Source organism: Agelaius phoeniceus, chromosome 21 (assembly GCF_051311805.1).
Source record: "Agelaius phoeniceus isolate bAgePho1 chromosome 21, bAgePho1.hap1, whole genome shotgun sequence".
NCBI classification, from domain to species: Eukaryota; Metazoa; Chordata; class Aves; order Passeriformes; family Icteridae; genus Agelaius; species Agelaius phoeniceus.
This window is the reverse complement of record NC_135285.1, coordinates 10769204-10795689: the sequence shown is the minus strand read 5'-3', so window position 1 is coordinate 10795689 and position 26486 is coordinate 10769204. Positions and strand designations below refer to the sequence as shown.

Below are 26486 nucleotides of genomic sequence, written 5' to 3'. Positions count from 1 at the left end.
TCATCTTCTGTGAATCACCACAAAAGAAAATGAGGGCACAGTTTTTGAATGGGCTTGATGAAAACAGAGGGATATTGGGATTAGAGACTCATGGTTTCTTCTCTGGGTTTGAAGAAGAGTGTGATTTGTCATGGGTTGCATTGTTGGTGCACCCTGCCTGATCCTCTTCCTGTCTGCTCAATTTGTCTGGAGGTTGTTTGGGTTCTCTTGTGCAGGATGACCACTTTCCTCAGTTTCTCCTGCTTTCCTCCCTGTTTGTGAAATCAAGGGAAGTTCCTCAGTACACAGAAAACCCCGTTTATCTTTGAGCAGCTTCCTTATGTAGAACAGTTTTATGACAATAGAAATTTCATCCTGAATATGTGCTGCAGTCCTGGGGGCTCGTGTTGTGAGCAGCCAGTTGTAGCTGTTACCACTATGCTGTGGCTTTCTTCCTCGAGTACGTTATCGTATTACCACGGATTTAAATATTTGATTTACAAAATGTCGCTGCCTGATACTCCAGCACTATCATGTAAGACACATCACAATAGATACAGAGAGTAAAGATTGTTTTAAATGGCTTTAATACAGGCAGAGGTCAGAAAAGGCAAGATAACAGCAGAAGAGGCTATGTCAAAAAGTAATTAGAGCAGGACAAATGGATTGTGCAGGCATGTCGAAGGCTGTTATTTCTGTAGGCAGTGAGTAGGAAAGGTGTTAATGTAATGTGACAGATCTGGAGCAAAAATGAGGGTGCAGGGAAAACAAATAGGAGCTGACCAATGGAATGGTTTAAATTATGAGTTTTGCTTTAACATAATTTGATTACACATGAAAGAAATGTTTAGTGTAGTTTCTTTGAAAACCTAATTGTCTTAAATACTGCATGTTTGATTCAGTCTTTACACCCAAAGCAGCAGCCCCTGTGCTGGGGCAGCCTCACTCCCTGTCAGGAATAGGCATGGGAATACTTTGCCCTGTGTGGCTTCACAAATGAGAGGAGGATGGAAGATTTTTTTTCCCCTAGTGTTTGTCTAATAAAATTGGCTCTTTGCAGTCACGTACATCTTAATTTGGAACCTCGTGCTAACTGGGGTGGGTGGTATCTGGGCCTGGGAGCTGCTGGTGCAGGTGATACATACATTATCCAGTTTATCAGAAGGAAAGCATGAGGATCTGGTTTAGCAGGAGGAGGACAGTAACATATGTTTTTTTCAGGATTCAGCTCTTGCCCCGTTCAGAATTGGAACCAATATTAGTAGGAGGGGGGAGCAGTGCAGAAATGCCCCAGATTTCCAGGCTGCTCCAAAGCACTGAACAGGATACAAAGAACTTCCCCAGCACCATTCTGCTCTGCAGCGTTGAGCTGAAAGCACACAACCTGCTGGACACACAAAGATTTGACCTTGCAGCCAGGACAAACTGTGTGGCTCATGGGGACATTTTCCTCACATTTACAGCAGCAGAAACTTAAAATGATGAGAGCATTTTTCTAGAGGAGGATTTTTTGAATGTGGTGATTTCTCCTGCTGTCCTGTGCTGTTGTCCTCAATTGCCCTTGCCTTTCTAATAAATATATTTTCCATAGATTTTGACATTTCACAATTTGATTTAAGCTTGAATTCATCTTAATAAGTAATTGTTGTTTATAGATGGTTGTAGATGGTAAATCACTCAGTCTCCAAGCTGAGGTGTTGCAGGAGGTTCTTACAGAAGCTGGGAGTTCAGGTGATGTGGTTTTTTTCAGTGGAATATGCTGTTTTCTGCATGGATGTATTCTTGGCTGGTTACATGGGTACAAAGAGGAAGTCTGAGGGTTTCTCAGATAGTTCCTCCATAATTTTGTTCCCGTTTTTGTTAACTTTGGAAGGACACTTTAGGTCAGCTTTTCCTTTTCTTGTAAAAGAGGAAAATAGGATTACAAACTTCAATAAGTTAAATTGAATACTTAAAGATGTTTGGGAGCGGAAAGGGACATTTTAAACAGCTGCTCCTACTGACAGAGCGGCTGATTGCAGGAGGACTGAACCCGAAGCGCCCTCCAGCCGGTGAGCGGGGCCCTTCGGTGCGGCCCCGGGAAGGGACGGGAGGGGAGGCGAGGGGAAGGGACGGGAGGGTGCTGCGGGCTGCTGGAGCAGCGCCGGGGCCGGAGCGAGGCAACAAAAACTGCGGCTGAAACCGGGCCCGCATCGGTGCGGGGCCCCCATCGGTGCCGGGCCCCCATCGGTGCCGGGCCCGCATCGGTGCCGGGCCCCATCGCTACCGGGCCCGCATCGGTGCCGGGCCCCCATCGCTACCGGGCCCGCATCGGTGCCGTGCTCGGGGCGGCCTGGGCAGAGCCGGCTGGGATCCGGCGGTGTCCCGGGAGGGGCTGGGCTGGGGCCGCTGGGTGTGCCCGGCCCTGCTCCGGTGTGCCGTCCCTGTTCCCGGTGTGCCCAGCCCCGTTCCCGGTGTGCCGTTCCCTGTGTGCTATCCCATTCCCGGTGTCCCGTTCCTGGTGTGCCGTCCCGTTCCCGGTGTCCCGTTCCCGTTGTGCTGTCCCCGCTCCCGGTGTGCCCAGCCCCATTCCCGGTGTGCCGTCCCGTTGCCGGTGTCCCCTTTCCGGTGTCCCGTTGCCGGTGTTCGTGCCGTGCCGTCCCGTTCCCGGTGTCCCGTTGCCGGTGTTCGTGCCGTGCCGTCCCGCCGTGCCGCTCGCCGTGTCCCCGGTCGGGTGCTGCCCTCTCCCGTCCAGCGCCGGCCGCACGGAGCCGCGGGCCCGTGTCCCGTGTCCCCGAGGCAGCGGAGCCCTGGGGCGCGGTTACCCTCGCTGTAAAGCCGTGGGTGCGGATCCGCCGGTGTTTCCCGACGCATCCAAGCGCTGCTCTGTGCCGGTGACTGCCCGGCCCGACAGGGCTGCTCGGCATCGCATCCCGAGGGTCTCTCTGTGCTGTCACGGTGCCACCTCCCGTCCCTCTGCCGAGGCTCATGCTGTGTGAGAGGCATGGAGCAGCCAGGATGTTCCCAAACAGGACTTTCCCCAACACCAAAGAACTTCCCAAGCTGCTGCAGTTGTAATTCTGAAGGTTTTTTCTTCTTTGTTTTGCCATCTGACCTGAAATTTGAGGAAATGTCCTCACTGTTAGTTTGTTTTTCCCTGGGCATACAAAAAATTGCTGCTCACCACCAAGCTGGAATTTGTAAATACTGTTCAGAACTAAAATAACTACAAGTATAATAACAAACTTGGGCTGTTGTTGCGATTATTAAAAACACCAGCAACTGCAGCAGGCCGGGTGTATCTGTGTGGTTGCAGTTTGTGTAAATCTCACATAAAGTCATCTTTTGGCTTTTCAGTTGATCACTTTAGTGCACAGAATTTTCCCACCTCTTCAAATTTGGGAGATACTCTCTGCCTCCTGGCCTACAGGCCTCTCCTCTGTCCCTGCACCCTGCTGAACATCATCTTCTGCCTGGGTTTGGATGAAGAGTTTGGGCTCATTGTGTCCCCGCTGGCTGATGGGTGTGTGGTTCTGTAGGTGGGACACACCAGGACAAAGCCCCACTGCTGCATCTCTGTGGGCTCTGAATATCGACCCCTGGCAGAAACAGCTGCCCAAGGGAGGAGGTGCAAGGCTCAGACCCTGCCCTGGGCCCGCTGCTGCTCCAGCCATGCAGTGCTGGGGCTCTGGGAGGCTCTCCTGGTGCCAGAGCCCAGCCCAAGGACGTCCCCAGCTTTCCAGTGTGCCCTGATGCTGTGTGCCCTGATTTGGTTACTGGGAGTCACAGGAAATGCACTCTTAGAATGGATGGAGCCATCCCGTAGGAAGGGAATGGAGCTCGATTGCCTCCTCATAGAAATGTAAAGCTTCTCCCTTTGCAATTCCCCTTTCTTGTACTTTCCCACTAAGGCAGTAAAACCATATACTTCCCATGCCTACAATCCCATTTGTTTTCCCTTTTTCCTCTGAAGGTGACCTCTCTGAGGAGCCCTTAACCTCCCCCCTGCCTTTCCTCTGTTACACAGAGCTGCTCTCTGCTGTGTGTCACCCACCAAGCGAGGTGCAATGAAACGCTTCTCGTAACCACTCAATTGTCTGGGATGGCAAATTCGGTAGCCAAGTGAATAAAAATATAAATAAACAGATAAAACCGGAAATTGATAGAAGGATTCAATTTACACAACGACCTGTCAAACTAGTAAGAAGGAGAAAATAGCTTAATTTTATGTGCACCATGTGACCACCTTCACGAGAATTATTAACACCACACTCGTGGTGTCTTTAACGCCAGGGAGGAGAGGAATTACCTGATCTGCTGTTAAACCATTATCAAGAGCAGCTCAGACATCAGGTGGATGTTTATTATCATTCCTTGCAGTTTCTTCCATAGCTCCTCTAAGCAATTTAATATTAATTTTTAAATTTTTTCTCTGAAATACCTGCATACATAATGAGTGGAATAGATCTTTTGGGGAAAGTACATGCTGTGTTTGCCTCCAACCAGCTCTCTTACTGCAGTGCCTGAAAGCAGTAACATCCACAGTACCGAGGCTGTTGAGAGGTGCTAATCTGAATTTTTATCATTTTTTCAGCCACATTTGCAAACCAGGCTGGTTCTGGCTGTGGCTGCTGGGTCTCGTTCCCCAGGTTCCTGCTGACCCACGCGGGCTCAGGCACTGCGGAGGTGCTGCCAGCAGCACCATTGTTGGTAACGTGAAAATTGAGCCAGGATCGGGTATTTCCTTAGGATCTGTTCGTTGCTTGAAATCAAATCCCCTTCGGTGCTGTCGCTTGGTCCGTGGCCGGCTCAGTGGTGCGGGGGCAGCCCTGGGTTTGTCGCCTTCAGCGCCGAGATGTGCTGGGTTTTGTTATCACAGCCCGGACTTTGTTCCTGCCACAAAGGGGCTGATGGCTCAAACTGCGGGGACACAACAGAGCCCCGATTGTCATGAAAATGGGCAGAGCCCCGCTGCTGCACGGGGAATTATGGAACTGTGGCCGTGGGTGGGAGAGCAAGAGCTCAAGGAAGGGCTGCCCCTGTCCTGGGGCCACACAGCTCTGCCAACCCCGCTCGGCCCAAATTCGGGGTTTTCATCAAAGTTTTTGGGATTGGCTGTGACACGGGATGGTACTGGCAAAGAGTGTCCTGGGAGAGCTGTGCTGGCCTGGCCTGGCACTGTTCAATCCGTTTTCATGGCTCATGATGCCACTTTGTCTCCTTATTTCTGAAAAAAGTCACATCTTTTGAGAATTCCTTCTCTTTGGAATGGTGATCTCATGGCACATCACCAGGGAGCAGAGGGAGAGGGACAGGACCTCCTCTTGCTTCCTGTGCCTGTCCCCTATGGCTTTAGCATCAGGACAATAAATCCCTTGCAGGCAGCAGTGCCACTTGCCCACTTTTTGGCCATGCTTTTGGCTTGTACTGTTGCGACCTGGTGTTGTTATAAATTCTTAGATGTTGGTTACAGTAGCATCAGGCTTTTCTGTCTGGGGTGGGAATTGGCTGATACAGGCTAAAAGAAGAACCAGCTACTTTATTTTCCTTTTGCCCAGACTTACTGTGTGGCTGTTTGGGTCAGACAACAGAACTCCTTTTTCCCCATCTCTTTGCCCATTCCCAGCTGGCCTGTGATTTTACAGAATAGTTTTGGATCTCTGCAATTATTTCAATTATTTTCTGCCCTTAAGGATTTCATGTGGATGAACTGCCGTGTGTATTTAATGCGAGTTTTGAATAATTGGGAAGATTTGGGTTGTTTGGACAATTATATTTTTTCCCAGCCAGGTTTGGTCTATAATTGCAGTTTCAGAACTGGGGGGGAGGGGTGTGGGAGCGGGTTTGTTTTGGGGGTTTCTTGGTGTGTCTGTGTTTTGGGTCTGAACAGCAGTTGTGGGAGCAACTTTGTGTTATCTGGAGATTAAGTTGCTTCATTTCAGCCTGCTGTGTCCACACCACGCTGCAGCTTTACAAAATAAGCACTCTGCATTCTGGTCACACTCCTCCGAGGGGTGCTGGGAGCCGGCTCAGGGCGCGCAGGGGATGAAGAATGTGGAGCTCTGGGAGCAGCACAATTGCAAACAGCTGTGTCAATAGTGCAGCCAGGGCTGCCTTACCTTGGCCATGCGCTGCCAGGGCGGCACAGCTCCTCAGCCAGCCCGGGCTTGCTGGCTGTGGGCAAGGGGACGTCAGTCCCACGAGGGTCTCACTGACACAGAACTGCACAGATTTACAGCATCAGCAAAGCTTAGAGAGTTTGCTCCTGCAATTGCACCTGCTGTGCAGAAATGCTGGGTTAGGAACAGGATTATGAGTAGAGAGAATCATGGAAGGATTGGAGTTGGGGTTGGGGTTGGGGTTGGTGGCCAGATCCCCTGCCCAAGCAGGGTCAGCTGGAGCAGGGGCCCCGGGCTGCCAGGAGGACACCACTGAGCTCTGCCCTGCATTGCTGGATGTCACCAGAAAGCAATAAAATTTCAGGCTTGGGATGGAGTGAAATATGACCTCTTTTGTTGCCTCTGAGCCTTGTTTATTCTAAGCCAGGCATTTCTCAGAGCACAGTTGGGTGCTGCAGTCCTCGGGATGAGGAACAGAAGCAAACTGTGCCTTTTGAGCAGAGCCAGTTTTGAGAGATCCAGACATCTGGATGACAGGTTGGATTGGGCATCAGCAGAAATGCTCTTGGGCCTTCCCTTAAATGGTGTGGTGAGCATTGGTTTGGGCTGGTCAAACACAGCTCAACACCAGGACAGTTTACTGGGCACTAAGGACACATGAGCTGCACTGTAGCCCAGGCTGAGTTCATCCCAGAGGGAGAATGAAGGGGCAGAAGAGCTTCATGAGAATATTTTCGGGTGCAGGCACACGTGGCTGTGTCTGATGAAGAGCTCACCATGACCAGTGCTGCCAGTGGTACCTGCTTTGAGATGGGCAGCTAAATCAGTGATTTATTGTGTTCCATTTGAACTCCAGTGTCTCACTTGTGCAGACCTCACCTTGAACAGGTCCAGGGATGGAGCAGCCACAGGTGCTCCGAGCAACTTTAACCTTCATGCTGGGGATCGCTGGGTTTTGCTGGTGTGTGTGTCAGTGGTATCTGTTTCACACCTCAGTGAGCTCTCAACTTCCCTGGCAAGGACTGTGCCAAGGGGTGGCTGGTAGTGATGGCTGGTGGCCAACAGCTGGTGGCCAGTGGCCAGTGCTTGGTGGGCATGGCCAGCATCTGACGCCTGCTGGACACTGCCCAGGCCATGCCTCACGGCGGTGGCAGCGGTCAGTCTGTCTGTCAGTCTGTCAGTCGTTTGCTTGGTCGGTCAGTCTGTTGGTCAGCTGGCCTGTCGGTCAGTCTGTCAGTTGGTCAGTTGGTCTGTCAGTCAGTCTGTCGGTCAGACCATCGGTCTGTCAGCCGGTCGCTCAGTCTCTCGGTCAGTCTCGACCGGTCGCTCAGTCCGTCTGTCGGTCGGTCTCTCGGTCTGTCAGTCGGTCTCTCGGTCGGTCTCTCGGTCTGTCCGTCGGTCTCTCTGTCAGTCGGTCTCTCGGTCACTCGGCCGGTGGCTCAGCCGCTCTGCCGGGCGGGCGGGGGCCCGGCCCCCCCGCGGCCGGTGCGGCGGGGGCGGCGCTGACATCACGTCGTTAGCATAGGGCGGCCCGCGGCGGCGGCGATGGCCGAGCCGGGCTGCCCGCCCGCCGCCGCCATGAGGCGGCCCTAGGAGCCGGCCGGGGATGAAGCGGGACTCGACCTGCATGGAAGGTGAGCGGGGCCGGGCCTTTGTCCGGGCGGTGCCGCCGGAGGCTGCGCGGGCCCGGGGCCGCCGCCCCCCGCCGCTACCGGCCCGGGGCCGCCCCGTCCCGGCGCCCGCGGGGTGCGGCGTGCGGGGCTCGGTCCGCGGGGCTCGGACCGCCCGGGACCGCGGGGACAAGGAGCCGTGCGGGGCTTTCCCCTTTTCCTGCCTTTTCACGGCTCCCGGGGCGCGGGGCCGGGCAGCGTAGCCCTGGGCTGCGAGCAGGATTATGCAATTAAAAAAAAAAAAAAGGGCATTAGTTTGTTTTGTGGCTTAATTTGTTTATATTTTAAACTTCCTAATCCCTCCGACCATCTGGAGGAGCTTTTTTTAGTATCGTTAATTATGGATAGTATCGGGGTCACGGAGGCGCTCGGTAGCGCCCGGCCGCCCTCCCGGGACCAGCGCCGCCCCCCCGGTATTTGCAGCCTTTTTTCCCCTCCGTGACTGAAGACAGCGGTAAAGCTCACCTTCAGAGTAAGGATGAAATATTTCAGGAGAGAGCATGGCGTGTTGGGCAGCACACGCTGGAGAAGTCACTGTTTCTGTTGTGCCCAGGCCCTGCTCCCGCAGCCCGGACTGCTGGGGGTGGGGTTAGTTTCAGATTTTCTTAATTCAGCATCCTTCTCAGTGGCTGCCCATCTAGACAGCTTCGATAGGGCCAAGAGAATAGGTTTTAGGGCAGGTAAGTCAGGGCTTCATCCTACCGCTTTGTAGTGCCCCAATTAATAAAAGCAAACCGGTGTAACCCCGTCGTTAGTCCAGAGCGTGCGGCCGCGCCGGAGCGGGCAGGGACCGCGCACGGAGCTTTCTTTTGCTAAAATTGGATCAGCGAAAGTTGATCACTTGGGAGAGCGACTGAACTCGCAGCCGGTCTGTGAGCGTGGGCAGCGCGACCGAGACCCTCGAGCGTGTCCACAGCTGCGGTCCCGGCCATCGGGCACATTTTGGTGTGCGGGCTTTTGTTCCAAACTCTTTGTGCAACAACCGGCCGGGGTGAAGGATCCGTCCTGTCCCCGTCCCGCACAATGGAGCGGGGCGGGGGTCCCGCAGCGCCCCGTGTCCCTCGGCAGCCCCCGCCCGCCGGGACGTGCGGTCCGTGGGGCCGGGGCCGCGCTCGGGGCTCCCCTGCCCGCGAGAAGTTGCATTTCACAGATGAGTTTTTGATATGCAAATGGAGATGTGTCCCAGGCAGGGGAAGGGTGATGGGTTTCATCAGCTGCACGCTCTTGATTTATACGGAGCCGAAAAGGAGCAGCTGATGATTTCTGGGTGTTTTAATGGGGGTTTTCTTTTGATTGAACTCTACTTGGGCAGAAACGGAATCAGGGTGGAATAAGACTGTGAGTTTGGGATTTCATTACTGGAAAGGGAAACCAGAGAGATGCACTGGCCATTCCTCTAGCACAGCATTTCTCCTCTTTTCTTTCCAGTACTCACTTGCTGCTTTTTAAAATGAGACTCTCTGTGAGTAGAACATCTTTTTACAGTACAGGGAATAAGGTTGCAGGCTTCCTCTTTGCTCTCCTCTATTTTTTTTTTTTTTTTTTTTTACAGGAGGCTTGTCCATTTAAATTAACCTTTCTCCCAGCTGGGCACACAAATGTTTTTGTTTTAGTTCACAGAGGGTTAATTCTATTCAGCTCTCACCGCGGCCGGCCTGATCCGGGGCAGCACAATCTGCTCTTTGAGCCGGGCTGGCCAGGCAGGACGCGGTGCCTTCGCCCGCCTCCAGCGTGGGGTGGGACCCCCATCTGCGGGCTCGGTGGGGAGCAGGAGCGGGACCCCCGGCCCTTTGTGCGCCCGGCCGCGGGCTCTGCCGGCCCGAGCAGGGGCCAACGCGCAGAAAATTTAATCCCTGTGTTCATCGATTATAAGTTAAAAAAAAAAAAAAAAAAAGGCCCCTGAAGCAAAGGCGCCTGGTTTGGGGGTGGGCTTGTTTGGACAATGCAGCGCTCCACACTGAGGGGGGAGTTCCTCCAGTTCTGGGGCTTGAATTTCGCAGGATGGTTTTCTTGAAACTAAAAATTGACAACGAAAAACATCGTTAGGAAAAATAAAGGGGAAAAGAAACCCCAACACGTTTGTTTGTGTTCGAGGCATCACCAGAGGCGAGAGGAGAGTGAGATGCGGTTGGGATTTAAGTAACACATGTGTGAGATCTCCCCCTCCGCCCCCCTCCCCAAACAGCTGGTATTTAGCAGCTTGAGATTTAAACCCAGCTCAAGGGGGCTGCAATAGGGTCAGTTAATCAAGAAGCAAATAACTGGCACAGAGCTGAAAAGAGGTTAAATATATTAATGAATTGCAGTGCTCAGTGTTGCCTGTAATTTTTTTTTTCAGCCGTAAAAGATTTTCTTAGCTGTAAATTCACGTTCTCTTATAAAAATGGAAAGTTTTGCCTGTGGCAGCTTTTCTCGTTCTCCCTCTTGCTTTCCAGCCAGGCCAAATCCCAGCACTGTCTGCTCTGGGGTTCGGGTGAGGGCTTGTGCCTTCACTTTTGGCCTTACTTTTGGAAATAAAGTCTTTGTTTCTCTTCCATCGTAAAGCACCGCTATGGAGAATCCCCCAGGCCGGCTGCCCCAAAACCCCACCAGGTTTCCAAGATGAATCTCCCAGGGAGCTGCAGTTGCTGTAGAGTTTTCAGTCGGGTGTCCAGGGCTGGCTGTGAGCCCCTGGCAGCCTGGGGACCTGCAGCCAGCTCCTGGTCCCCTCCGGGAATGTGGCAGTGCCACTGCCAGCACGGGCTGCACAGGGCTGGCACAGGCGGGAGCAGTGACAGGGCTGTGTTGGATGTGTGTCCCCATGCTTCAGTTCATTTGCTGTGTGGTTTAGAATCTCATCCATGTGCTGTAGTGCTTTCTGGTCGGGTCTTTGCTGTGTGTTTCAGCAGGATTGTAAGATATTTCCTTTTGGAAATTCACAGGAATTTTGTTTAAAAAATTATCAAGACTGTTCATTTTGCTGAGGGCAAAATGCAGTTTCTTGAAAAATTTAATGTATTGCTTTTACTGTTTGTCTTATAAAATATATATGAGGAGAGCTTTTTTTCTCTTTTTTACTCCATCTTCTGTGATTCTTGTGTAACATCATCATATTCTTGGAGAATTTACATTGTATGTGGTATGAAACCTACCATGACCTCTGAAAACAATACATCCTTTAATGTGGCTTTGGGGAGGGGCTAGTGAGGGAGTAGCCATAAAAATCTTCAGGGTTCAAGATGAGGTTGAGATTTTTGTGAGTGCTTTTGTCGTAGCAGCAACTGTTTGATTTAGTGGCCCCTGCTACAATGGGTTGGGAGAACAAAGCCAGAATATCCCGTGTATGAGTTTGTTAAATGTAAGACCGGTCAGGAAAATTGGGGAGGGGGGTAGGGGGAAGCTTCCTCAGCTCTCTCTCTGAAATAAAACAGGTATTTGAAACAATTTCTTACCAATTGCTTTGTGTCCTAATCTGTGTTGTCTTGTGTATCGTTTGAAACCAGAGGAATCAGTGAGATGAGAGGTGACAGGGAGGAGGGAGGGCTTATTCACTTAAAAATTGCTATTCTTGTTATCTGCTTTGATATTCTAGTGAAATTTCAAGGTTAAGGGAGTTTAGAGCACCCTCAGTGCAAAACTGCTTTAGATTTGCTGGTGCTTTACCATTTCTGTGCAGTTCCCTGTGGTTCTGCCCCATCTCTCCCATCCTTCACCCACTCCAGGGGCTGCATTACACAGGGTGAAAACTGGCAAAGGTCAGGAGCAGCAAACCCGTGGGCACAGGGCAGCAGCGTGGGCCTGGCCATGGTCCCTGCAGGATTTTTTAAAGATCTAACCTCTAAGACTTTCTGTAGGCCATCATTTTTCATCTCCCATTTGTTTGTGGGGAGCACGGCCACCTCTGTGGTCCCTGGGGTCTGTCTTTGTTCCCAGTGTGTGCTGCTGCTGTTTCCAGCTCTAACCTGCAAACCCAGGAGCAGTTTCTGCTGGAGGTGAGTGCAGTTCCTGTGGCCATTCACACCATCTCCCCCCTGGCTGGGGAGATGGAGATGGCGAGGGAAGGGTTCTGATTCCTCCTCGCTTTAATCATCCGGGCTTTCCACGCTGGCGGGGTGACGGCCCCATTCTTCCCACAACAAAACAAGCTGTGCCTGGAAATGAGCCCTCATTGACATGGTCAGCCGGGGCTGCCGAGGGAGCCCTGGGGCTGGAGCAGCCCTGTCCTGCCTTTGGCCCTGTGTGGGAGCCGCTGCCGTTCCCGGTGCTGCCCCCGAGCCGGGCACTGCTGCTGAGCCCGGGATTTATGGCACGGCTCTGCGGGCAGGGGGAGGGCCGGGAGTTAAACTGAGCCTGAGCTAAACCCTGCAGATAGAGGACTCCTCTGTCCTGGCTAATCCCCGGCCCCCTCCCTGCGCTTATCAGATTGCTGAAGGTGGAGATTATGCACTTGGTGCCTACAAAGTCATGTTTGGCTGCCATCTCCCTTCAGAGATGCTCAGATAGCCCCACTCCTGGTTGTACCCACATTCCTTTGGGTGCAGCACATACCTGAGGTGGTCTGTCATGTGAAACTGGGAATGTTTTGGTGCAAATCGAGAATGTTTCTTCACTTAAAGTTTGTATTTCCTTTGTTCATCCCTTTATTTTAATGTTTTAGAACAGTGAAATTTGCAGAACAGTGCAAATGTGCATGCTGTGCATAGCAAACCTTTTAGAGATTAACACAGATTGGTTCTGGTTTCTACTGGGTTTCAGCTCTGGAGAAAGCTGCTTGTGAGTAGGAGCAGCTGGTTTAGATTTTTACATGGCTTATGTAACAGAAAACTGGTTTAATTTCTGGTCCCAAAACATTTGGCTCATTCATTTCTCTTGCATTCACTTGTGCTGCAGCAGTACGAAGCTACACCCTGGTTTGTCAGCTTGCTTGGGCTTTATAGAGGCTGGAGAGGACTTCACTGTGACTCTTACCTCCTGCTGCTCCACAAATCCCTCCTGTGGATAAACACCTTTGTCTCAGAAAACTCCCTGGTCAAATCTAAAGGAGGAAAATCGGCTTGGTGTTGTGCTGGAGCGAGTTTGACCCAGCTCATTTTCACAAGCCAGTGCTACCCATAGGCTGGGGAGGGTCTGTGTGCAGACAGGAGCAGTGGGTGTGGGCAGCATCACAGGCATGGTGTGGGTTTGTGTGTGCCCGGTGTGAGCTCCCCTTGGCTCCCAGTGTGGGTGGTGGGCACAGGGAACTGCCGTGCCCTGCTCTGTGCCCAGGCAGCCACAGAGCCCCTGCCACCTCCTGGGTCCTGCTGGGCCGTGGGTGTTCCTGTCCCTGTGGGCAGTGGCACTGTCCTGCCTTCAGGCCAAGGAACACCACAGACAGCCTGGTTTAACCAGCGTCCCTAGGAAGGGTGTGAGGGAGTGAGAAGCAGCAGAGTGGTTCCTTTCTCTTCCCGTGCCTGGCTCAGCCAGGTTGATCCAGTCATCTGGGTGATGTTTGGCATTTGGGAAAGCAACCCCATGGAGAATACTGGAATACTGCAGAGCTGTGTGTCCCTGAATGTATTTGAATGGCTCCCACCTTTGCAGCGCAGATCTGTTTGCAACCGTTGGGATTTTATGGGGTTAAAACACGAGATGGGGGCTGGGGCAGCTTGGCCTGGTGTGCAAGGGGTTAAACTGTTGAGCTGTGGAACATCTGCTACAGGAAGAGCTGCTGGTGCAACTTGCTGGCATTATTTTAAGCATAGCTGACTTGGTTGAAGTGAGGTTTAGGCCTCCCCATGCAGTAGGAGGTGATGAGATTCTGAGTGCACTACCTGGGTCTCTTCACCATAATTTTCTTCCTTTCTGTTTGACATCCCTGTCTGGACCAAACCGAGCATCATCTCTGCTTTCTCCCTCAGGCAGTGTTAGAGTCTTAAAATACTGAATTTAATGTGACAGCTCCTGTTGTGGAGAGCCCTGAAATTTACATTTTTAGTCATCCAAAGGCTTTTCAAAGATTTGGAAAAGGACCAGTAAAATCACATCCCTGTGGCTCAGCTGTAGGATGGTTTCTGTAACGATGCTTTCAGGTTCTGGGCGGTGGCTTGTGAGGGCAGTGAGGCTGTTGAAGCCCAGAGGTGCCCCTGGAGTCTGTGAGATGTGACAGGATTTCACAGCCACTGCTGTCTGCCAGGTTTCTGTATTTGCACTCTGTGCAGTTGAGGTGGGACATTTCAGAACCCTTTTTTCCCCATTGGAGTTTCTGTTCCTCTCTGCTAAGAACAGCAGGAAGGTCGATGGAGGCTGCTGGGGAGAGCCCCAGGGGCCCTGCCTGGCAGAGGGGAAGGGGAGGATGGAGCTGCCCCTGCAGGATGGGCCCTGTGGCTGCCCTTCAGCCAGACCCACCGGGCAGAAACCAGGCCAGGGTCTCCTCAGAGCTCCCTCTTGCCTTGCAGATGAGCGGGTGGATCAGCGAACCTGCCTGATCTGCGGGGACAGGGCCACAGGGCTGCACTATGGCATCATCTCCTGCGAGGGCTGCAAGGGCTTCTTCAAGAGGAGCATCTGCAACAAGCGCGTGTACCGCTGCAGCCGCGACAAGAACTGCGTCATGTCCCGCAAGCAGCGCAACCGCTGCCAGTACTGCCGGCTGCTCAAGTGCCTGCAGATGGGCATGAACCGCAAAGGTAACGCCGGGGAGAGGGGACACTGCCACCCTGGGGGCTGCAGGGCTATGGGGAGAGGGGACACTGCCACCCTGGGGACTGCTACAGCCACGGGGAGAGGGGACACTGCCAGTGTGGGGACTGTTACAGCCATGGGGAGAGGGGACACTGCCAGTGTGGGGGCTGCACGGCCACGGGGAGAGGGGACACTGCCACCGTGGGGACTGCACAGCCACGGGGAGAGGGGACACTGCCAGTGTGGGGGCTGCACGGCCATGGGGAGAGGGGACACTGCCAGTGTGGGGGCTGCACGGCCATGGGGAGAGGGGACACTGCCAGTGTGGGGGCTGCACGGCCACGGGGAGAGGGGACACTGCCAGTGTGGGGACTGCACAGCCACGGGGAGAGGGGACACTGCCAGTGTGGGGGCTGCACGGCCATGGGGAGAGGGGACACTGCCAGTGTGGGGGCTGCACGGCCACGGGGAGAGGGGACACTGCCAGTGTGGGGGCTGCACGGCCACGGGGAGAGGGGACACTGCCACCGTGGGGACAGCACGGCCATGGGGAGAGGGGACACTGCCAGTGTGGGGGCTGCACGGCCACGGGGAGAGGGGACGCTGCCACTGTGGGGGCTGCCCCGGGGAGAGGGGGTCACCCTCACGCGGGGGTCAGGGCTGTGCTGTGGCTCTGGGGACAGCTCAGAGCCCCTCACGCGGGGGTCAGGGCTGTGCTGTGGCTCTGGGGACGGCTCAGAGCCCCTCACGCGGGGGTCAGGGCTGTGCTGTGGCTCTGGGGACAGCTCAGAGCCCCTCACGCGGGGGTCAGGGCTGTGCTGTGGCTCTGGGGACAGCTCAGAGCCCCTCACGCGGGGGTCAGGGCTGTGCTGTGGCTCTCGGGGTGGCTCAGAGCCCCTCACGCGGGGGTCAGGGCTGTGCTGTGGCTCTGGGGGTGGCTCAGAACCCCTCACGCGGGGGTCAGGGCTGTGCTGTGGCTCTGGGGACAGCTCAGAGCCCCTCACCCGGGGGTCAGGGCTGTGCTGTGGCTCTGGGGACAGCTCAGAGCCCCTCACCTGGGGGTCAGGGCTGTGCTGTGGCTCTGGGGGTGGCTCAGAGCCCCTCACCTGAGGGTCAGGGCTGTGCTGTGGCTCTGGGGACAGCTCAGAGCCCCTCACGCGGGGGTCAGGGCTGTGCTGTGGCTCTGAGGACAGCTCAGAACCCCTCACGCGGGGGTCAGGGCTGTGCTGTGGCTCTGGGGACAGCTCAGAGCCCCTCACGCGGGGCTCAGGGCTGTGCTGTGGCTCTGGGATCAGCGCGGGTCCCTCACCTGAGGGCGGTCTCACCTGCGGGGGCGCAGCGCCACCTGCCGGCCGCGCGCCGCCCTCCCTGCTCCCCTCCTGCCCTTCCTTTCCTCCTTTCCCCTTCCCTTTTCCTCCTTTCCTCTTCCCTTAATTTCCTCCTTCCCTTTTTCCTCCTTCCCCCAACAACCGTGTGAATTTCACTCCCCTCTGGTGTCCCTGCCAAGGCCAGGGAGGCCTCAGGCAGCCCTGAAGGTCCTCAGTGTTGGGTTCTGGAGCTTTCTCTTCCTGCCCTGCTGCCCAAGTTATGGCATTGTTGGGTTGGAAAATCCCTTCAATATTAGGTCTAAATACAATAATTTTTACGTTCAGATAAGGGGCAGAGCTCAGCATTGGTAGGAAAACCAGTTTTGAGGAGACTGGCTGTCATGCAGCCCAGGACCAGGATGGTATTCCAGAGAGAGTCCATCTGTATTTGGGAACCATTTTTGATGGACCACCAGCAAAAACATTCCTACATTTTGTTGCAAGTGTAAGCTATTGTCTGCTAAAATTATGCTTTGAAATCAAACAACCAAGGCAATTTGGGAAGCTTCTAAATCACAGTTAGTGGTATAATATCTTGGAAAATGAGAACAATTCCCTCAGAATTCCTGTAATTCCAGTAAGTTTAAAAAACATAAAGGGGATATCCAGCTGAGGATATCTCAAACCAAGCAGCAGCGTGGCTTCTGTGGGACAGACATTTCTGCTCAAATTTTGTGTCATTTTCTGCTCTGGGAGGGCCTCCTGCAGCCCCTGTGCCAAGCAGGGTGAGGCTGTGCAGCAGCAAGGTCACCGTGCAGCTGGGCAGAGCCTCCTGCCAAGTCTGGCCAGGTCGTGGTGGGAAAGAGATCAAGCCCTGATAAACAGGGAGCAGCCTGGGAGGGGGGACACGGGAGCAGGGCTGCCACTGGCCTCTGCAGAGAGAGACAGAGGCAAGGGCAAGGTACAGAAACTGCTCCAGGTTTATCCCCTTAGCTGGATTTCACTGCAGCTCTCTGGAAATTGATTAAAGAACCTTAAAAATGCAGCTGAGAAATGAGGCTGCCCCTCTGAAATGCAGCTGTGCAGGTCGGGGTGGTAACTTGAGTTTTAAACAGCAGCTTTGCAAGCAACCAGCAGGGTCACACATCTCCCCTCTGTTTTCTGTGGTGGCTGTAGGAGATGGGCCCCTCTGAAGGGACAGCAGGGGAAGCAGCCAGCAGTGCAGTGCTTTGTGTCTGTGCTGGTGGCTGCACTGGGGGTGTCTCTCTGGTGCTCCACAGGGCTGTGGGTGGTGGAGTTGGATGTGCTGGCCTCACATCTCATTTTCCAGCAGTCCTGGGCATTCACTGGGTTATTTTCAGGGGTCAGATAGGGTTCCTTACCCTGTTCCACTTCTCAAATTATGCTGAAATTAATTGTGATAAAGGATTGCTATTTCTTCATTGCCTGTCACTCAAGGAGCACATGAAGAAACTAAAATCCTTGAGTAATGCTTGTAGCCCCATTGATGTGTCTGTGCCTTTTGGGGTGAGAACCATGCTGTGTGCTGCTCAAGCACTGGAGGTTTCTCTGTAAACTTCTTTAATGAAAAAAAAAAAGAATCTTTTAAGGTATAAAAACTTCTTCCAACATAAATAGGTATCTGTTAAATAGCCTGCAGTAGGGTTCCTCACTAAGGTTTGGTTGTATCTTTCAGCAATCAGGGAGGATGGCATGCCAGGAGGCAGAAACAAAAGCATTGGACCTGTCCAGGTGAGCACGTGTGGCTGTCCCTTGTGGTTCCCTTCAGCTTTGGCCTCCTAGGCTGGGCTGGGCTGGGCTCACACCACAGCAGCTCAGCCTGGGCTGGGCCTGGCTTGGCTGAGCCTGCATCACCCCTGGCCGTGCCTCCTGCTGGTCTGGCAGGCTCTGGCTCTGTCAGAAACACGTCAGGAGCTGTAGATTGGTAAGTGGAGCTGGGTGCTGCCTGGACACACGGACAGGCTCGCTGCACCCTGTCCTTTGTGCGCCGCACAAGGACGTCTGTCCCTCCATGACTCCCAGTAAATCTCATCTGCCTGCTGCAATCCCTCCAGCTGTGGCAAGCAGGGCACCAGTAAATGTCTGCCTGATTGATGGCCCAGCTTGTGCAGAGATGCCTTGTAAAGAGAGAGGGAATTCAGCACAGCAGCTTGTGCCACAGCCTGAGGAATGATGGCCATTTCCAGCTTGCTCCTGGAAGAGGGGTCTTTTAAAAGTTTAGTGTTTATTTTAGCAAAATAGAAATAACACTGAAAGCAATGTCTGTGAGTCTGAGTGCCTGGGAAGGAGCCCTCAGCCCTGCCCAAAGCGTGAGGAGCCAAGCAAACTCTGCCTTGCTGGGCAGTGTCAGACACAGCCTGCAACCACACAAACCTGTTTCCTGCTGTTCACATTAAGGGACATACACAGGATTAAAAAAAAAAAAAAAAGCCTCTAAATTTTTGTTGCATTTTCCCCATTAGTAGTGGAATATTCCTCCAGGATCATGCCCAGCACTTTAAACTTTATATTACAGCGAACTCAATGTAAAAATTTTTTTACTCTATTTTAGCTTTGTGTATGTTACTGTCTAGAACTTAAGTATTAAGTGCTCAATTGCTACTTCAGGTGCTACCTGGTTCTTATCTGGAGGAAAATAGGGAGCACTGGCTCCGTGTAAATGTTTTCCTGACTGATTTTATATGTGTCACCTTGCCTCTCTTGATTGCTTTATCAAACCAGAGCCTGCCCCACCTCCTGTTTGCCATTCCCCCTGCCAGTCCTGAGTGATGTTCCCAATGCCCTGGCCTCAATTACTGCCAGGTTTCTCAGGGTGTGACAGCGGCTGATTTACAGCTCGTTGCCATGTCCATCTGACATCATCTTTTCATGTGTCAGTTCCTGTCTGCTGTGCTGCCCTCACTTGAACGGTGCTGCTGGAGGTCACCACGATTACCTGTAAATAGAATTTTCCCTGTGTGTTGTTAAATGCAGGGGAAGGATGTGGTACCTGCAGGGGGGCAGGAGGCTCAGCCCTGTTGGGGGTGTTTGCAAACAGAGGCTCTGCTTTTCTGTTTCCAACCCTTGTGTCCTGTATTTGACAGATATCAGAGGAAGAGATTGAGAGAATTATGTCTGGGCAAGAATTTGAGGGAGAGGCAAACATGTCATGGAGCAACAACGGAGACAGTGACCATAGTTCCCCTGGAAATGGAGTTTCTGAGAGCAACCAGCCTTCACCTGTTTCTACTCCATCTTCAAGGTGGGAATGACCCCTGAAAGAATTTGGTGTTACAGGAATCTTGGATTTCTTTCCCTGAGTGATACTTGGGGTCAGTGTAGGGAAAACACGTGAGTGCATCTTTGTGTAAACTGGTCATGCAGCAGGTTCTTACGTCTCTGATTGTGTTCTAAGACAAACAGGCACCGGGTTGAAAAGAATTGAACTGGGAAATGAGATGTTTGTGAGCAAAGGAAGAAATCTTGAGATGCAATTATATTTAAAATATACCTCAGTTTATATTGTTTGTGTTTTCTGCAGATCTTGAGAACTTGATCACCTTTCATTGCTCATTCTGCATAAGCTCTTTCTCTGCACTTTGCTCAGATTCTGAAAATAAAACCATTTATGTTAGTAATGGGTGGTGTTATGTTAAAGTTGGCTGCTGTGAGTGCAAACCTCCTGATGCAGCCTTTGATTGCAAACACTGCACAAATTTCAGACCTGATCCCATCTGCTTTCAGTTGCAGCTTAAGCTTGGCCTTGTTTGTGTTCACTGGCTGTGCGAGTACTTAATGTACAGTCCTAAATTCTGGCCCTGTGAGGAGGCTGGGGTGGAAAGGCTGGGCACAAGTGGGTTTTGGGTTTCTGCTTTGCCCCTGAATGGCAGCTCAGCAGCAGCTCCCAGATCTCCATCACGTGGAACCAGTGCCCAGCCAGGCTGGGTGCGCAGCAGTTGCTTTCCCTATTTCTGTTCACATTTCTGGTGGAGCTGGATGTGGCACTGCACTGAATCAGGTGGAGTTTCGGGGGTGTACTGAAGAGCTTTTCCTTCTCCAGTAGGTCGGTGGAGCTGAACGGCTTCGCTGCACTCAGGGATCAGTACCTGGGCACGCCGGTGTCCACGCACTACCAGTACCTGCCGCACCTTTTCAGCTACTCGGCGCACTCGGCGCTGGTGGCGCCGCAGCCGCGCAGCCTGGAGCCGCAGTCGCACGGCCTCATCAGCCAGCTGCTGTGTGCCGAGGACCTGGAGCCCCTCAGCACCCCCATGCTCATCGAGGACGGGTGCGTGGGACAGGGACAGCCCTGGGGAGAGCACAGCCACGGGGCAGGCAGCAAACCAGAGCCCATCCCACCGGGATGCGGCTGGGGCTGGGGTAGGTGGGCCTGGCTGGAGCAGGGGCAGGGGCTGGAGCTGGGGCTGGGCTGGGCTGCGTGGGCCTGGCAGTGGCTCCAGGCTGCGTGCTCTGGCCAGGCTGGGTGCTGGGCAGGTGGGTGACCCCAGGGGCTGTGAGGACTCCCCTCAGCCCCTGCCCAGGCTCCTGACATTGTGGCTTCTGTCACCAGGTGACCCCCAATTCCCTTGGCATTTGCCTTGTTTCCAAGTTCCCCGTCAGATGATGTCATTCAACGTTTTTAATGGTTTTTCTGCCTTTGTACTAACTGTGCCTGCAGGTACAAAGTGACTCAGGCAGAGCTGTTTGCGCTGCTGTGTCGTCTGGCGGATGAATTGCTTTTCAGGCAGATTGCTTGGATCAAGAAGCTGCCGTTCTTCTGCGAACTCTCCATCAAGGACTATACCTGCCTGCTCAGCTCTACGTGGCAGGAGCTGATCCTGCTCTCCTCGCTGACTGTTTACAGCAAGCAGATCTTTGGTGACCTTGCAGATGTCACCTCCAAGTACTCTCCCTCTGACGATGAGCTGCACAGGTGAGATGGGCTGAGCTCAGGGAGATCTGGGGATGAGGAGCCATGGGAGCCCAACAGACAGGTGTCCTCTGACCACCTCCTGGGACAGGTCACTGTGCCTGTGGCTGTTTTCTTCTTCTATTTTTTAGGGAACAGTTGTTCCAGGCTTAGAAAGCTCATCATGGTTGGTCAGTGCTGGATCACAGCTCCCTTCTGCAGGGAAGGGGACGGTGATATGTGGGGCTGTTTGAGTACCATGGAGCAATGCTGTTGTCCTCCAACAGAGCCTTACAAACCACCATTTATGAGGAGGGTAAAACTGACCAACACTTTGGGTAACCCTGACACACAGGAAAGAAAGTCTTATTTAAAAACCCTTTGGGCCAGTGGAAAGGTTGTTCACATAGCTGGTTGTCTGTATTATCAAAGTGTTCATTATTAATTGCTATTTCATTGTTTTGATTAGATAAATTTAAAGATGTTGCAACTTAGCTCTTGTTTTTTCCATGGTACAGACTATCTGATGCTCTGAGGAACCTGCCTTTCATTTATCATGTTGGTCAGGGTGTTGTTTTTTGGTTTGGATATTTTATTTTGTAGTCTTGGTGCCAGACAGATTCTTCTTTTGGTAGTAGAGTCCCAGTCTCACCATACTTTGGCAGAACAGGTGGGATTTAGAGGAACTGCTGCCCATCCTCCCTTTAAACACCTGCCCTTTGCTCTCTGCCCTTGCTGGGCTCACGATGCTGCCAGAGTCGCCAGGGGATGTGTGATGAGCAGAGATTTACAACAGTGCTGTGGTCCTTGGCCACTGCAGTGTCTCATGGTTCCTGGGGGCTCCTTTGTGCATCTGTTGTGACAAGCAGAGGCACTGGCTGGCTGAGCCCACACTGGGGAGCAGGGAGCTGGCCCCAGGTGTCTCATTTCCTGGGACAGGTTGCTCTGCACACAGCCATTCATCGTGCATCTGGTGCAGCTCCTGCGAGGAGCACTGAGGGTCATAGAAAACCACAATGACACTTGTTCTTGCATTCAGCTGTCCTTTTGTTCCTGCTGTCCTGGTCAGAGCCTCACTAGAGAAGTGTTTGTTTCATTTTGAGTTTGTAATAAATACAAGCGAGAGGTAAGACAACAAGACAAAGGAGGAATCCTCGCCCTGCAGGAACCGGCAATTCAGAGCTGGTCGCCTTGAAGGTCCTTCAGAGAAGATCTGTGCACATGGATGAAAATAGGTGTTCTTGGGAAAGGAATGCTTCTGCAGTCTCCTCTTGTGATTTAGCTTTTCAAGTGTCATTAATTGTCATTAGTAACCTGGGAGAATGCACACCCAAAAAGCCATTTAGCGGGAGCTGCACAGATGAGGGACTGGAGCTGTGTAGCTCCCTCCCACTGGTCTTCATGGTCCTTCAGCCATGACTTGACTGTCTCCAGCAGCAGTGGGATGGTTCATGGGTATCAGTCTCCCCGTCCAAAGCACTAGTGGAATATCTGGTCTCTTTGGACTTGAGAGGGGCCCTTTAGGAGAGGTGTCCCATTTCTGGGTGTTCTCAAAGTGCCCCTGGCTCCTCTGGCATTGGTCAGGAATGACTGCAAAGGGAACTTCATTAGAGCTCACACCTGGTTGGAGAAATGTCACTGAGCAGGGATGGTCTGGCACTTGTGAGTTAATTTCTGCTCTTAACAAAATGACAAGAGCAGTGCTAAAGCATAGGTGACAAACAAAGGCATAGAATGAGCTCCCCAGCTCCTTTGTTTTAATTGCTTCTAACAACTGGCTAAACGTTCTGTTTGCCTGCTAGATCAAATGTTTTCTTTTATTGTGCTGTTTTTCTGAAGATGAATATGAAATGAATAGACTCCTGACCTCCCCCAGCACTCCTGATAGCGCTTCCCTTCCCCCTCCTCCCCAGCTGATGCCGACAACTCCCAGCCAGAAACTTGCCTGGTGTAAACTGTGAGGAAAAGTGTGTGGAGGAGTCAGTCCTCGAGAAGAAATAGGGCTGTGAAAAACAGAACAGCTTTGTTTGAAAGGGGGAGGAAAGTATGTGCAGAAAAGTAAGACAGTTCAACTGCAGGAGTGAGAGAAGAGCTCTCCTGGATTTATGAAGTGATGAGTGGTTGGTAAAAATGTGCATGCTCTAAAAACAATTAAACCCCACAGATGACTGAGTGGTCTTTGTGCTCATTAACTTCTTGAGCTTTGCAATCTTGCACCTGCAAGATTTTTAATGTCAACTGGAGAGCAAGAAAACTTGTACAACTTTAGATTAGCCGACAAGGCTTTCATCGCTTACAATATTACTTTCTTGAAGAACTGACCTGGAGTTCAGACAGCTTGTTTTCACTTCACAGAGGTCAAACCCCATCATGCATTTTACAAATAACTTTGAAGTAAACAAACACACATGCCAAAATAAGGTATTATTCAGTGAAAAAGGTTCTATTTCTGTTCTATTCAGAGATGGCTTGCTGGCTGTGCTCTTATTCTTTGTGCTGCACAATGCCAGAGCACGCTGAAGCTTCCCGAAACACTTCTGTCCCACTTCTGAGCGCTTCTGCAATATGTGCCTGCTTTGAAGCTGGGGCTGTTGCTGTGAGATGTGTTCCCAAGAGGCTGCTCTGGCCCTGGGCAGGTGTGGGATGGTCTGGAGGTGCCTGCAGACACCCACAGCCCTCCACACCCTCCCACTCTGCTCCAGCCTGGTCCTTCCCCATGGCTTTTTCATGGTGCACATGTGGGGTGTTTCTCCTGATGAAGTGTGGCACCCTCTTTAGCAGGAGGACCTCATTCTGCACCTACAACATCTCCATCAGGCAATTTTCCAGGAGGTTTTGGGGTGTTCCCTGTGCATCAGTGTGCCCTGTGCTGCCCATCTCTGTCACTGGCTTTGCTGCAGATTCCTGGCTCTGTGAAACCTTCTCTGCTGTTAGAACAGGCTGGTGGTGAACTGAATCACCAAGAGGGGATTTTTTTCTAAAAATATCTGTAGATTGTGGGCTCCCCATCCCTGGGCCAGACAGGATGGGGCTCTGAGTAACATGGTCTAGTGGAAGGTGTCCCTGCCCTTGGCAAGAGAATGAGACTGGATGAGCTTTGAGGTAATTTCCACACAAATCATTCCATGATACTATGATACTGCATTTGTAACTGAGACATTTTTCTCCTTATTTTGGTACCAGCAGACTTAAGGCAGTTTTGATGACTTTTTAAAAAAATTCTCTTGCAAGGTGTTAGAATCTCTGAAGTCACTTTAATGAGCTTCATGCCTTCACTGTCCAGGCCGTGTGCTGTGTGTGCTGATGTGATCTCTGTCCTGCAGGTTCAGTGAAGAGGGCATGGAGGTGATGGAGCGTTTGATCTACCTCTTTCGCAAGTTCAACCAGCTGAAGGTCAGCAACGAGGAGTACGCCTGCATGAAAGCCATCAACTTCCTAAACCAAGGTGAGGCAAAGGGGAGCTACCAGCCACACTTGCTCATTTTTATGCCTCAAAGGATGAATTTGTAAGACTGGTTCCTCTCTTTTTAGAGTTTTTCAGACTCATTAAAATGTTTACGTTCAGGTTATATTCTTAGGTTTCTTAGCTGGATTCCTACTTTTTAGGTTCTATACCTAAATCTGACTCTTCACAGTGAAAGGTAATCACAAATGAAGTATTTATATGCAGGCCATGAATTCATCCTAGGAAAGGGCTGTATCCTCCTGTTGATTAAGCAGCATATTAAAGCTGGCAGTTCAGGCTCCTCCAAGACCCTGGGCATTTCAAAATCCGTGTGGAGACAAATGCTCAGTGAATAGTGTTCAGCTGTAATTTTGGAAATAAATGTCCCCAAAGTCTTTTGTACTGTGAAAGATAGCTGCAGTCTGTAAAAATGTGCTGCGGGCTCCCTCCTCCCCCGCTCATTTCCAGAGGGAGATAATGCTGACACTTCAATCTGTGCCGGGCTGAGGTTCCGGTTTGCTTCCCTGGGCAGTTTCCTGACACTGGATAATGCACTTCTCGAGCTGTCTCCATTGTTTTCCAAAATGTATTTTCATTAACTTCCTGTCTTCTTTTATTTTTAGTTGAAGTTTGCAATTTTTTATGTGAAATACCTGAGACTTATTTTTAAAAGTCAGCTTTTGGGCAGTAGATCAATGTCTCTTCCGTCAGATGGTCTCCCAGCACTGAGCCCGCTCCGCAGCTTCCTCGCTGCTGTGCTGGATCCTCCCAGGACCTGCCAGTGCTGCTGCTCACGCTGCCAGTGGGACTTCCTGCCTGTCCCTTCTTCCTCTGTGTGTGTTGCCTGACACTGGCAAAGCTAAATTTAAATATAAGAACTTGACAAGTTTATAAAGCTCCCATGACATAATTCATAAGCAGATGGGGAGGAATGTGATGATATCTTTAATTATAGAGCTGAGCACTGTCCTCAGCCAAGATGATACACCTAAAACCAATGTGTTCCTGTGTGAGGAGGTGTTACACTGATCTGCTGTGAGGACCAAACCCTGACACCTGGCTGTGTTGTGCCAGGCAGAGATTTCAGGTTGCTGAGGCTGTTCTCTCCAAGAGCATTCACTGAGCTGCAGGTGAGCAGTGTAGGACATTAGCTGTTTTCTTCCCAGCCTTTTGTGGAAGGAAATCCTGGATCTAGGCACACATCCGTGATGCAGGCACAGCAGGAGGGGAGATGGGCATTTTAGTATTGGTCTAACCAGGTGCTGGAAGCCAGTCTCCAAAGCAGGGGCCCGGATCAGAGTGACAGAAATCAGTCTGTCATGAAGAAGTGGCAGTAAGTCTGCTGCTCTTCTGAGATGTTTTTGTCATGTTTTCATTGCTCTGATTGTATCCCTTTCCAGATATCAGGGGTCTGACCAACGCCTCCCAGCTGGAGCAGCTGAACAAGCGGTACTGGTACGTTTGCCAGGACTTCACAGAGTACAAATACCCCCACCAGCCAAACCGCTTCCCGGATTTGATGATGTGTTTGCCAGAGATCCGCTACATCGCAGGTAACTCTGAGCGCTTCTGAAAAACACTGAACTTACTGCAGTGAAACTCTTGTGGGCTTTGCTCCAGGATGTTTGTGTGGAGCATTTCCTATCAGAGCTTCTGCCCATCTTTAAGCCCGTCCTGCTGCCCTGAGCTCATCCAGTCTGAGGGGCTCTTGGCAAGGTGTCCTGGTGGTGCTGGTGGGCACAGGGTTAGTCCCACTTGGGGGAGAGGTGCCTTGCTCCAACCTGACACCCTTTAAGTGCATTGTTCAGTCTCCCCTTATTCTTCTTTCACTCCCAGATGGAGTGCATTTTGTCTCAAAAGGATGTAATCCTGTTTTGAGTAGTTATCTCATCAGAATTAGGGAGATCCCTGAACTGAGCAGAAAGTGATCAGCAGAGTTCAACCAGATCAGTGTAACCCCCAGGGTTCCTCATCTGGACCTCGGAAATCCTCAGGTGAATTCTCAGCTGCAGTTGCATTGCTAATTAGATCTCCAAGGCCTAGTGTTACTAAAACTGTTCCTGGATGTTATGGCAAAGGGAGATGCTTGCCTCCCCGTGTCAAGGCTCCGTATGCTTCATCCTACTCCGTCATAATGAACTAGATAATAATCTCAGAGTAGCTCTTGTAATTTACTCATGGAGATCAACAAGGGGGTTTGAGATGAGATGGGATTTAGCCTTTCCCACTTTCTATAAATACTTCTCCATTGTGGAGAAATCATTTTGATCTGACTTTGCCCATTTATTTTGCTTTCTATTCAGTGAATAAATCATATTGTGCCCAAATGCATATCAAATGTCTAATGTAGCTGTAGGATGATTAACTGTTTCTGCGAAAGGTTCAAGGTAAAACCATCTCCAGTGCTGCTGGCTTAGGTGTCTCTGAAATCTGATTCAG

General features: G+C 51.8%; 1 protein-coding gene across 3 annotated transcripts in view; it reads left to right on the top strand.

Moving 5' to 3' along the window:
• The window catches only part of NR6A1 (nuclear receptor subfamily 6 group A member 1), a 72119-nt gene that overhangs the window by 40158 nt on the left and 5475 nt on the right, over window positions 1–26486 (top strand). The window contains exons 1-8 of one of the 3 annotated variants that reach the window (XM_077188912.1): window positions 7575–7711; window positions 14161–14391; window positions 17390–17445; window positions 18798–18955; window positions 19754–19981; window positions 20372–20626; window positions 23926–24047; window positions 25448–25600. In XM_077188912.1, the coding sequence (XP_077045027.1) occupies window positions 7684–7711; window positions 14161–14391; window positions 17390–17445; window positions 18798–18955; window positions 19754–19981; window positions 20372–20626; window positions 23926–24047; window positions 25448–25600 (1231 nt within the window). In that variant the 5' untranslated portion in view covers window positions 7575–7683. Of the gene's footprint in view, window positions 1–7574; window positions 7712–14160; window positions 14392–17389; window positions 17446–18797; window positions 18956–19753; window positions 19982–20371; window positions 20627–23925; window positions 24048–25447; window positions 25601–26486 lie in introns of those variants that run through there. The other 2 variants (XM_077188911.1, XM_054646677.2) reach the window with 2 other exon arrangements.